The sequence below is a fragment of the Sebastes fasciatus genome, chromosome 18 (genome assembly GCF_043250625.1).
Source record: "Sebastes fasciatus isolate fSebFas1 chromosome 18, fSebFas1.pri, whole genome shotgun sequence".
In the NCBI taxonomy this organism is placed as follows: domain Eukaryota; kingdom Metazoa; phylum Chordata; class Actinopteri; order Perciformes; family Sebastidae; genus Sebastes; species Sebastes fasciatus.
In genome coordinates this window covers 28,538,335-28,550,852 of record NC_133812.1, presented here as the reverse complement: position 1 = coordinate 28,550,852, position 12,518 = coordinate 28,538,335, and the positions used below count along the sequence as shown (strand labels likewise).

General features: G+C 40.8%; 1 protein-coding gene across 5 annotated transcripts in view; it reads right to left on the bottom strand.

Moving 5' to 3' along the window:
• Positions 1-12,518, bottom strand: part of col12a1b (collagen, type XII, alpha 1b) — a 143,457-nt gene that overhangs the window by 124,299 nt on the left and 6,640 nt on the right. For all 5 annotated transcript variants that reach the window (XM_074616517.1, XM_074616512.1, XM_074616518.1 and 2 more), the window contains exons 4-10: positions 9,953-10,096; positions 7,395-7,454; positions 6,245-6,508; positions 4,813-4,977; positions 2,866-3,039; positions 2,125-2,415; positions 561-1,154 (exon numbers count right to left, since the gene is read on the bottom strand). In XM_074616517.1, coding sequence (XP_074472618.1) covers positions 561-1,154; positions 2,125-2,415; positions 2,866-3,039; positions 4,813-4,977; positions 6,245-6,508; positions 7,395-7,454; positions 9,953-10,096 — 1,692 coding nt within the window. The remainder of the gene's footprint in view (positions 1-560; positions 1,155-2,124; positions 2,416-2,865; positions 3,040-4,812; positions 4,978-6,244; positions 6,509-7,394; positions 7,455-9,952; positions 10,097-12,518) is intronic.

Below are 12,518 nucleotides of genomic sequence, written 5' to 3'. Positions count from 1 at the left end.
GCTCCCAATCTTCTTACAAACTATTGATTATAAACTGTCTGACGACTGACTACTACTACTGAGTCACAACTGCCCCACTCAGTGTGACAAATGACAAAGAATCTGAAAACTGAACAGAAATTAAACTATTCAAACCAAGTAATTCATAATTTCGACCTTTACAGCTAAAGATAGGATCCAACGTGAGTTAAAACTAGTAGAAACCAGCCAACATTCCACTTGTGCATGGGAACATACAGAATATTTATGTTTTTCATTACATTTCTACCAAGAAAAAGAACCACAAAATAAGTTGTTAATTATGACAAGTGTTTACTGCAGAATAATTTTGATTATAATAAAGCTTTTTTTGGCTTTCAACATGATTTATTTTCTACTTTGTTGGCTCTAATACGCCGTCGTACTTTCCTGACTCAAACAATATGACAAGAATCAAGCCAGAATCAATAAGAAGAAAAACAGAATTGACAAAATCTAAATTATACCCAAAAACAACAGTCGAATGAAGTTGGATAAAGCAGAGTATCATCAGCGTAGAGGAGTGAGGAAACATTACTTACGTCTCTTGCGAAGCTCTTGCTCGATCCTCAGGCAGATGGACTGCGTGAGTTCTTTGGAAATTCTCTGGAAGGCGTCAAAGTCCTCGACGGTGTACACATGGGTGTCTGCGGGCTCGTTGGCGATGGCCTCCAGCTCAGTTCGTACAGCGTCCTTAACGCCCACCGCGAAGACCTCCACGTCAGCGTTCCTCAGCTTGGTGGCGGGCTCCTGGAAGGCGTCGGACGACTTCCCGTCAGTGATGAGGATGGTGACGCGGGGAACGTTGGGGCGCGCTCCTTTGGTGGCCTGGAAGATCTTTTCTCTCACGTAGGTCATGGCCCTGCCGGTGTTGGTGGAGCCGCCGCGGTACGGGAAGGTCCTCACGGCCTTGACCACGGCAGCAAGGTCGTGGTGAGTGTTCAGTTGGAACTCGGTGTGGGGGTCCCGGCTGTACTGGACCAAGCTGATCTGGACTTTATCTCGCCCGATGTCAAAGGTGGTAACCAGCACCTCCAGGAAAGCTCTCACTTTAGCAAAGTTAGCCAGACCGATGCTGTAGGAACCGTCAACCAGGAGGACGACGTCGGCCTGAACGTCAACGCCAAGAGAGCACTCTAGATGGGAAAAACAACAAGAACAATACTAAGTTGTTAGCTTAAATGAGAGCACGTTCAAATATATTTAATATATTCTGAGACTTTTCAACCTTAGTGTGTCTTGTTTCTTGGCAAACAAACTCTGAAGTCAAGAGGCACACTGGTACCTGAAAATATTGTTCTTTGCCAATATAACATTATATCCATTAAAATGACATTTAATTATCTTTAACTGCGGACTTGGCTGATGTGAGGCGTTCAAGTTTATTTGCATTTTCAGGCACTAAGTGTTATTTTGCGCCAAATTGGAGGAGCTTTCAGAGAGACTAATTAAGACTTGATGTAGTATAGTATTTACGAGGTAATTATGGTAACTAAATAAATTACGGAGCCGAGGGAGGGGGGTAATATTTCAAGAAAAAACTCAGAACTTCGAGATTAAAGTGGCAAATTTACGAGGAAAGGCTCACACATTTATGAGCAAAAAACTCGGATATTCTCTGAGATTATAAAGTCATGAGTGAGTGAGTTTTTCCTCATAAATTTAACACTTTAATCTCAGAAAATATTCAATTTTTTTTTCTTGTAAATTAAGTTTTTTCTCAGAATATTACCCCCGTCCCCCAGCTCCATAATTTATTTGTTTTCTTCACTATAATGGCCCTAATACGCCGTCGTACATACTGTATAATACAAACAGTTTCAGGTTTGACCAGTGGAGGTTTGCGGTGCCTATAACGATTTTTAAAATTTTTGAAATATCCCTATCAACACTCCCAAACTGTATGTATTATCACGGTGTATCTTTGTTTAATCTGTAGACAAACAGATGTATAAACAAGTGTTTGTAGTTTAGAAGGAGCTATGTAAATACTATTGGATACTCTTAGTGTCCGTGGTAGAGGAAGAACCTCCATTGTATCACAAATTTACTAAAAAGCTTTAATCAACTAGTTGGGAAGTTGTACCGTCACTATTTTGTACTCACCCACTGATACTTTAAGTGGCTGCGTCTTCTGCATGACCGTGACGGGCTCGCTGGGCGTCAGGCCCCTCAGGGCGAACAGATTGATCTGGTACTCCGTGTCTGCAGAAAGGTCTCGGACCACCACCGAGGTCTGGGTCGGGCCCACGTACAGCTCCTGCCGCTTGCTGCCGGCCATCATGGGGATCATCTGCACCTTGTATCCGGAAATCTCTCCGATGGAGGCGTCCCAGGACAACCGCACGGACTTTGAGGCCACTTCCACGACTTGGAGGTTGGAGGCTGGCTCAACGACTGCGAAAACCAGAGTCAGAATTAAAGGACTATCTCCATCTCTTGAGTTTGTCTCAATGGTGTTGGTGTTTTTAAGGGTTTGCTAGTTTGGTTCAAGAAAAATATTCATGTCTGCATTAAAAAAAAACTGTGATATCAGATAATTAAGTTATCATTGACCTAAATTAATGATAGAATGATGACAAACTATACATCAAAACTTTAAGGAATAGTTATACATGCTTATTTGTTTTCTCGTGAGTTACATGAGAAGATTAAAAACCACTTATAATATGAAGAGTGGTATCAATCTTCTCATCTTACTCCCGACAAGAAAGCGAATAAGTGCATTTTCCCAAAATGTTGAACTACTGTTTTAAGATAATGTGCAATAGAAGGCAGAAGATGAAGAACTTTGCATCTGTTTCGTCACACTCCAGGTGTACCAGGTATAAAAAGTAGTTTTCTCACCTTCTTCTCCGCTGACGAGTGAGCCGAGTTGATCGTCAACGCCAGCGCACACCTGAGTGATGATCTCTTTCTGCACATTCTTGATCGAGTTAAAGTTGGCGACATTGTAGACGTGACTTGTGTACGGCTCTGAGGCCATCAGCTTCATCTCCTCTTCATCCGCCTGTTGGACGCCTGAAACGGAAAAAGAAATAATGTGGTAAATGCACAGTACATGATGATTTATTAAAAACATTGTTCAACTGAAACCAGCCTGCTAAATTAAGAGACACTCACTAATTCCTGAGCTAAGAGGCAATGCCAGCGGTTGTAAAGTCGCTGGCATCGTGTGAGGATTACTGTGTCAAGACGTGAATTTGCTCCAGGACTGTAAATACTGTATGAAATGAGCAATCTATAAAGACGTAACACATTAAAAGCTCTCCAGCTGGATTCATCACCGATCGAAAGCCTATACTTTTTTATTCTATTCTTTGCTGGAAAGTCTGACAGCATGGGCAGTAAATATGAGACTGGTTGGAGTTTTACAATCCTATATATTCTTAAGCAACGTTTTAGTGAAGCTGTAAACCTTTACGGCATATAGTTTATATAACGTTTACCTCAGTCAAATATCAATGTGAACTTTCTGATCGACACAAGGGGAAAGTATCAAGATACTTTTACTCCAATGCTGAACTTCTGTGTGGTTCTTTACTTGATGCTTCAGTTGTTCTGTTTTGTTTTGTTTTCTTTATTTCTCTATCCTTCTTTCTTCCATTTATTGGTTCATTCCCTCTGTCCTTCCTTCCTTCCTTTCTGCCTTCCTAATTTCTTTCCTTCTCTCCTGCTTTCCCTCCTTTCCTTCATCACATATTTGACAAAAGAAAACTAAACTCCACTCTTCAGCCAGGGAAAACAATAAATATATCTTTATTGTTTATCCCTGATAAAGTCTGATATGTTGTATTTTTATAAATATATTAGAATGGTGTTAGTACAAAGATAACCTCTATCACGTTCTCTGACATATTGACATGAAATATTTCTCTTGCACTAAGTAATATCTACGGAAGCCCTGAGAGGCAAGTGAAAAAGGAAAAATATGGTGATCTATTTTCTAAGTCTGATCTAAATTATTTTCTTTCCTGTTTTTATGACTAACATTAGAAAAACAGGTTTTGCCAGTATCATTTTTCATTTTTTTCCATCTGTGAAAACAGGTGACTGGCTTTCATCACAGAAAAATCATGAAAAAATTTTTTTCACCTGTTTCACAGGTGAAAAAAACTAATTAAGGAACTTTAAGGAAGATTATCCTGGAAAAGAAACCTCTTTGTTCATCTGTTCTTTAAAGGGACAGTGTGTAGGATTTGCCGATATTTAGTGGTGTGGTTGCAGATTGCAACCAACTGAGCACCCCTCCGCTCACTCCTCCCTTTCCAAGACTGCGGTAAACAAAATTGCAAATTATCACAACTCAAATGTCAGTGACTTTAGTCAAAATATAGCTTTAACTTCAGCTAAAAGGAGAGAAAACTCCACCACCCTCAACCTTTTTAACATCAATAACCTCCAGAAACATGATGACCAGGCAGACGGTTTAAATGAAGTGTTATTCCTGCTTGTTACTGAGAGTTTACTGAGAGCATATTTCATTCAGCAATTATCCATCCGTGACCTGTTTTAACAGACCGTAGAACAGTAGATCTGTTATTATTATTTAACCACCAGCCCTCCTTTAACACCCTAGCAACAGGCCACTTCTGTAAGTTCGTGGAAAGTCTGACAGTGAAGCCCGAGCATAAACATTCATAAAACCTGCTATCACTCGCTTGTAATGTTAATGATGTAGGAATTTCTTCACTTATTGCGTCATCAGAAGCTGCTTTTGTTACAGTTAAAAGCATTAAATCTGAATGGAAAAATTAAGACGTGGAATGTAATAAACTTGTTCTGGCTACGTACCGAGGACAAAGATCTCCACGCCCCTGCTCTGGAGCTGCTTGGCGTAACTCTCCACTGGATCCTCAGATTTGCCGTCCGTGATGATCACCAGCACTCTGGGAAAACCCTTCCTGGCACCGGCCGCCTCGGTGAAAGTGTTCTTCAGGAGGTAATCGAGGGCATCGCCTGGAGCGGCGAGACGGACGGGGATTAGGTTTTAAATGGTGCTCAGACAGAAAGTGGCAGCTTACATAGAGCAGGTTTAACACTTCTTTATTATAGTCACTAAATAATGAGGGGAACTTATGACCCAACTGATGATGATCTTCTTCAGTTTTTAAAGATTTTGTACATTTGAAAATAGGGGACAAAAAGAAAAATCAATTGAAACATTCATAGATGTTTGTTTGATGCAAATGTAGAATAATGAGGAGAAATAGCACTTAATGCTGCTGTCGTTGCGTAGACTTAAGGCACGGTCACACGTGTGAAATTAACATTCGCTTCCCGTTCACTCCCATTCTATGCGAGCGAAGGGGCGAAAAAACATTTGCTTCCGGTTGCAAAGTAAATTCTCATCTTCGCATTCGTGTGAAGTTCAACTTTCGTAAACTTTCAGTTTGAATAACGCCTCAGCAGGCGATGCATGTGTGACCGTGCCTTTAAATCATCACTTTTATCTCGACTCGTGCTGCTAAAATTAAAATGTAAAAATTAGTAAATCAGGTCAAGCACAGGAAATATGAAAATAATCAAATACTCGAGACCAACTTAAAACTTCTCGTTAATTATTTTGACAGTATTTTTTTATACACGGTAGCCTCCTCATCTTGTTTGATTCACCTTAAGGTCAACCTTTTTTTTTAGATTTTTGGAATATGTTGTATACCTTACTCTATCCAGGTCTTCTTTGTCATATTTATTATAATTTTCTTAATATGTTATCCTTTCTATTTGGTCCTCAGAATTACTTATTTTTTAAGTTTCTGGCTACATTTATTGTTTCAGGACACAGTAATGTATGCGGAGCTTGTGATGCCATGAGTCGAGTAACCCTTTTGATTTGTTTGAGGTATTTACATGTAAATGTTTATTTCTGTAGTGATTTAAAATGCCAGTTATGTCCATTAAAGGGGTCCACAAAGTAAAGGGTTAAATAAATACAGAGAAGTTTTAAGATTTTTTTTAGTGTGAGACAACCCCCTTCTTCATGTAGATATGTTTAATAAATTAAAAAAAAAACATATATTTGGGGATTATTACTTCAGCTAATTTCATTTGTCATTATGAAACCAGCAAAAAAATTAAATAATACAAATAAAATATTTAGAAAAAGTCATGATTTACTGTTAAAAAAAAAAAAAAAAATGATAATAATTCAAAATCCACAGAAAAATAACTGAAACTAAACTGAAGTGTAAAAATCTACCACTAGAGGACATTAACCATGTACCTGTCAAGGTGTCTCCTCCTTTGTACGGCAGCGAGCCGATGGCGCGGAGCAGCGCCGGGCGGGTCAGGTGTTGAATGAGGTTGAACTCTGTTCGGGCGTCGTTGCTGTACTGGACCACGCCCACCCGGGTCTTTTCCTCTCCGATCTGAAAGGCACCGGCCACCGCTGAGATGAAGTTGCGGACGTGTTTGAAGTTGGCCCTGCCGACGCTCCAGGAGCCGTCCACCAAGAACACCACGTCGGCGATGGCACTGAAAGAGCATTCTGGGAAAAAAAAGAGTGAGGGGTGAGTAATTATTATTTATTTATTTATTTTAACCGTTTTAACCGATAGCGTTAATCGGTTAAAGTTCTTAACGTCGGTTAATTAATAACATCCCTACAAAACGTAATTGTGAATGCAGTTTGGTTCATTTTGTAAGAAACAGGGTTGCAGCTAATAACTAAGTAATCAAGGGTTTTGCAGAATTAAGGTTCTGGCAGGTTGGATGTGATAATATGTGATATTTCGTAAAAGCTCTGCATTGCTCAAGCTGAACGTTCATTATTTTCTGGTTGTTCGGTCACACTGGATGTTGGATCAAACTGTCCCGTTGTATGTGGAGGTACAGGACTCTCTGCCCTACTTTCTGGGAGTTTCCTTGTGACTTTCCTCTCATGAAAAGAAGGAAAAATCAGCACAGCTCGTCATCATCTGCAGAACTAGGCCAGGGCAGCAGCAGCAGAGGCAGCGCTCTTGTAAATCAGCATCTGTAATGGTTTCCACTTCTCTCAGCACTTCAGGGCCGGGCTCCACTCAGCTCGCTCCCCCGGCTCCCAACAACAGCTTCCCGCTCCACCTACGACCCCTCGCACTGAGCATGCGCAGCTTCCTCCACATTGGCATAATTGGGCGGCAGGGGACCAAACCGATGACCAAATACTTCAGAGATTTATGGGGGTCTCATTTTTGATTATTGCTATACAATGGGGTGTTGTGCGTTCATCCGGAGCCTCCCTTTCGCTGCTGAGCTCACGCTGATGGACGCCGGCCCAGCAGTGAGGAAGAAAGTTCGAGAACGTGGAAAAGTCTTGAATGTTTGTGACTCATTATCTCAGCAGCAGCGAAACCCCTCGTTAAATTAAGGTTTAAATGAACAAAAGGACTTACTGACTGAATCTGAAGGGTCTGGTTTCTTGGAAGTTCCTCTTGTGCCGCCACTTGATTCAACTGAAAGACAACAACACAATCATGTAATTACAATCTTGTCTATCCTCAAAAAAAAAAAAAATTAACCATTTTCTGTCAGTAACTGTCGCCATTTTTCTTCAACAAATGGCAGACCACTCAAACTGGACCCAAACTCGCCTTTTCTTTCCATACATGAGATTTCAATTCCTCTCATCTGAGAGTTTGTTCTTGTGCAACATTTCCTTCTCGTAGATACAACGAACGTGCAAAACGAGCTCCCAAACAGCGAAACTAATAAGTTGATGTAATATTTTCCGACAGAGTTCCGGGGAATCTCCCGAGCTCGGAGGGTTTCTCAGATCATCAGCGTTTGCTGCGGTGCCAAGCAGGCGTCCCCACCAAACTGCTGCCATGACTTGATTGAAGACCTCAATGAAACTTTAACTTTTACTGGACTTTTCTGTCTTTTAACCTGCTGCAACTGCTCTTTTCGTATCTTATCTTATCTTATCTTATCCGTAAATTGAACTCAATTGTCTCTTTGTACCTCTTTCGCCAACTAAATCAGTGGTTCCCAAACTTTTTGACTTGTGATACTTTCAAATGAAGCTATGTCTACTTATGACCTTACTGAGGACTTTAATAGAGTGCTTCAGAGATGACGTATTTTTGTAGTCCAACCAGGAAGTTAGTATCGCCCTGGTTCCCTCACAATCCTGCTTGGCTAAATAACGGAGCTAACAGCTAACGTACAGAAGTTGCTTTGAGTTACATTATGATGCATTCAAACTCTATTCAGTAAAAATGAGTATTGGGCGGAGGTAAATTATAACGCTATCACGATGTGTTCAAATATAATCTAGTAAAATGTTGTTTTTGGTGAAAAACTTGAGGCGGTTCATCAGGGATTAATAATACATTTTTGAAAACCAGTATACAAATGGTAATAAAGGAGTGCACGTTGATGTGCATGTTTTTTTTTTTGTTTTTTTTTGTTTTTTACCGTGGTATTGAATCATGAAATTTCAGTGATATTGGTATCGACTACTAAATTTCTAGTATTGTGACATCCCTGCTTCCCAGTACGAACACTTGAATAGCTCTTATTTAAATCACTAGGTCATAAAAGTTGTAAAACGCACTCATAGCTGCATCCAGAGTTATTTCCCTTCCTCGTTCATATGAATGAGACCCAGACCGAGGCTGGACCGAGGGCTAGGAGGCGGAGTTAGCAAGCCGTGACGACAGCGTGGCGGTTGTGGCCCCGTGGCCGAGCCATGTGACCGAGCAGACGCTACTGGGCCTGCTCCATGGGCCCTATGGATGCGGAAGATCGCCCGAAGATCCGGGTACTTTTCCAGTCGGAAGTCGAGCCATTTTTGGTATCATGCGCCACTGAGTAACTTTCATAGGAATGAACCATGGATGTATTTAAGAGAACTTGATCCGGCGTTGGAGGAGGGGTCATTCCTATGAGAGTTGCTCAGTGGCGCATGAAGACAAAATGGCTCGACTTCCGTCTGGAAAAGTACCCGGATCTTGGGCACATGGAACATGCGCGGTAGCGTCCGCTTGGTCACATGCCATGGAGTCCCAACGTTACGCCGTCATCACGGCTTGGCGCTCCAGCCTCGGTCTGGGTCTCATTCACATGAACGGAGGAAGGGAAATAACTCTGGATTCAGCTATTAGTGCGTTTTACGACTTTAAAAACGTAATTTTTTAAATAAGAGTGTTCGTACTGGGGAGTTGATTCACCTAAAAAAAAAGTTATCCGCTGAGTTACAGACGTCTCTTTCCCAATGTAAGTCTATGGGGAAAAATCTTTTTGGGCCCAATGGCATCATGTGACGGACACGGAAGTTGCAGTACCGCCATTTGACCACTACGAAAGTCGGGATCGATGACTGCTGCTCTTCCTTGGGGCTTGGAATGAACGAGGCCCCGCCTCCAACGCTGTATCCAGTTCTCTTAATACATCCATGGTTCCCTCGACAAAAACCCAATGGGATTATTCCATTGGGTTTTGGATTATTGCAGAAAATAAGCTCTGTGACAAACGTTACACGTTTTGACTTTACAGACCTTATTTCAGACATCTAACTAAAAACCCATTCAAAAAACCCAATGATTTCCAGACGAGGGAACAGGAAGTGCTAACTCATTTCCGGGTTTTCGGACTCATCCCTGCAGCAGTCTGTTACAATCCATTCTGGCAAAAAGATCATGGGATCAGAAGCTCATGAAGAACAGCTGCTATGCTGGGGTTTCCTCAACTAAACTTAATTTATTTGAAAATGTCGTTATAATCCAGTGCTGTACTGTATAGTAAACTGACATAATGAAAAACAATCAGTTGTTTTTAATGTGTCCACTCATTATAGGGTCTTTAGGTGTTTTATCAGCCAGTTTGGTGAAGCAGGACGTCATCACGGCTGACCAGCTGCTGACAGACTTTACAAGCATTTGGTTGGAGGTCTGGTGCTACTTTACACACACACACACACAAACACACATTCAAGGACACGGTGACTTACGTGTGATCTGGCCGGAGATGGGCAGACTCAACTCTGATCCGGCGTACGCAGATATCGTTACGATATAGACCACATCTGGACTCAGGTCTGAGATGGAGGTCTTAGTCGCAGATGCAGGCAGACTAAGTTCTTTTGTTATTTCTCCTACAAAGAATGCACAAAGTCAGAGGGAAGCCATTAGGAAAATATTGCATTACTTCATTTCCCCGAGAGTCGAAACAGAAAAACCTGATTCTGACTGTTGACCTGAGGACTGGAAGAGCCGTGTAAACAGTATGATTCAATTTAATGAAAACTTTCCGCATTACTATGAATCAAAACACATTGATTTAACCCTTAAATACCCAATTCTTCCATTAAGTCAAGGTTACAGTTTTTCCGATGTCAATTATTCAGGTTTACAGGATTATTAATGTGAAAAGACCCATTAAATTACAAAGTATATTAAAATAACAACTTAAGCCCTCACTTGTACTTAGTATCACAATTAGAAGTACTTCAATTCTTGTTTAAAAGTGAATTACTTTTGTGGTTTACAAGCAAAGCCTGCCTCTTAAGAAACAAACCAACGTCATTTAGATATTTAGTAATTTGAGGTAAATTGTGGTAAAATGTAATTTAAGTCTTCCCAATTAAATTATTATTAAACAACATCTTGATAAAGTGTCTCATGTTTTAAATGGGTCCTACATTATAAAGCTAACATTCTGTCAGGTACCAGCAGGCCTACGTAACACCAGCAGTTAATCATGTGCAAGCTAACGTTAGTTCGGTCAGTGAGCTAGTTAACATTACGTAACAGTCATGGTACGTGTCCACAGGGGCGTTTTTTATCGCGAGGCGACGCGACGCTTCCCAACATTGGACGCTTGGTGGGCTGTCCCTAGAAACAAGGCACTCGGCTCCTGATTGGATGAACGCTTTCCCGCTGTTGGCTGCTGCTTCAAACCGGAACCAGTCTGGAGGCTCGTTTGGAAACTTTCTTCTCTTATTTCACGAAAATAGTTCACCGAAATGTGTTTCTGAAAACATTTGAGGCGAGAAATAATCCATGCAGTTGCTGAATCGGTCTTTATTTTGGATCGACAACGTTTATTTTAAAAGATCTTCGGGAGTTTGGAGAGGCGGCGAGTCGCGTCGGACGCCCGTGATTTGCATAAAGTAGCCAGGACTTCAACTTTATGCAAATGAGGAGCGGGCTTCCTGCACGCCTAGTCTCTCGAATCGCGACGCCACGCTACCGGAATGCATTGCGCGGCTGCTTACATAGACAATGAATGGGGAGCGTGGAAAGCACGGAGCCTGTGGACACGGACCGTTAGATCTGGCAGTTATTGAATGAATACAAGCTAACATTAGTTCTGTCAGTTAGTTAGATAAGTTAGCTAACAGTACATCGGAGTTTCACCTGATAGTTATTGAATGTAAGAATACAAGCTAAGGCAGGCAGTTAGCTGGTTCAGTTAGCTAAAGTTAGTTCTGTCAGTTAGCTACATAAGTTACCAGAACATAACAGTTACACCTGGCAGGTATTGAATGAATACAAGCTAACGTTCGTTCCGTCAGTTAGCTAGTTACGTTAGCTAACAGTACGTAACAGTTACACCTGGCAGGTATTGAATGAATACTAGCTAACGTTCGTTCTGTCAGTTAGCTACATAAGTTACCAGTACATAACAGTTACACCTGGCAGTTATTAAATGTAAATGTAACATTAGCTCTGTCAGTTAGCTAACAGTACGTAACAGTTATTGAATGTTAATATGTAAGCTAACGTTAGCTTTATCAGTTAGCTCAGTAGTTAGCTAGTTACGTTAGCTAGCAGTGTGTAACAGATACACCTGGGCTAAGTTAACATTAACTCTGTAAGTTATTAAATGTAAATAATATCAAAGCTAATATTAGTTTTGTCAGTGAGCCAATTGAGTTAGCTAACAGTACGTGAAAGTTACACCTGGAAGTTTTTAAATTAAATATGAAAGCTAACATTAGTCCTGTCTAGCTAGTTACGTTAGCTAACGGTATGTAACAGTTACACCTGAATATTCAAGCTAATGGTAGTTCTGTCAGTTAGCTGGTTTAGTTAGCTAACGGTTCACCTAGCAGTTACAGGGTGATTATATTTAGTAGCAGCTAATCTCTATGTAAGAACTAGTCTATGTGGGCTACTAGTGATGCATAAATCTCCATTTAATAAACACTTAACCTACTTATAACTAGTTATAACTAGCCTACGTTTGAACTTGCTGCATTGTCATGTTGAAGGAAAAGCCCTTTCCCAAACTGGTGAAATAAAGTAGAAGCACACTATTGTCTGAAGTATTGTAGTAAGTATTTTGTCCAAACCCTGTAAAAAAAAACACCCCATAGCCTAAACATACTAGCATTAAAGGTCCCATATTATGCTCATTTTCAGGTTCATACTTGTTTTTTGTGTTTCTACTAGAACATGTTTACATGCTGTAATGTTAAAAAAACACTTTATTTTTTCTCATACTGTCAGCCTGAATATACCTGTATTTACGCTCTGTCTGAAACGCTCCGTTTTAGCACATTTTGACGGAAT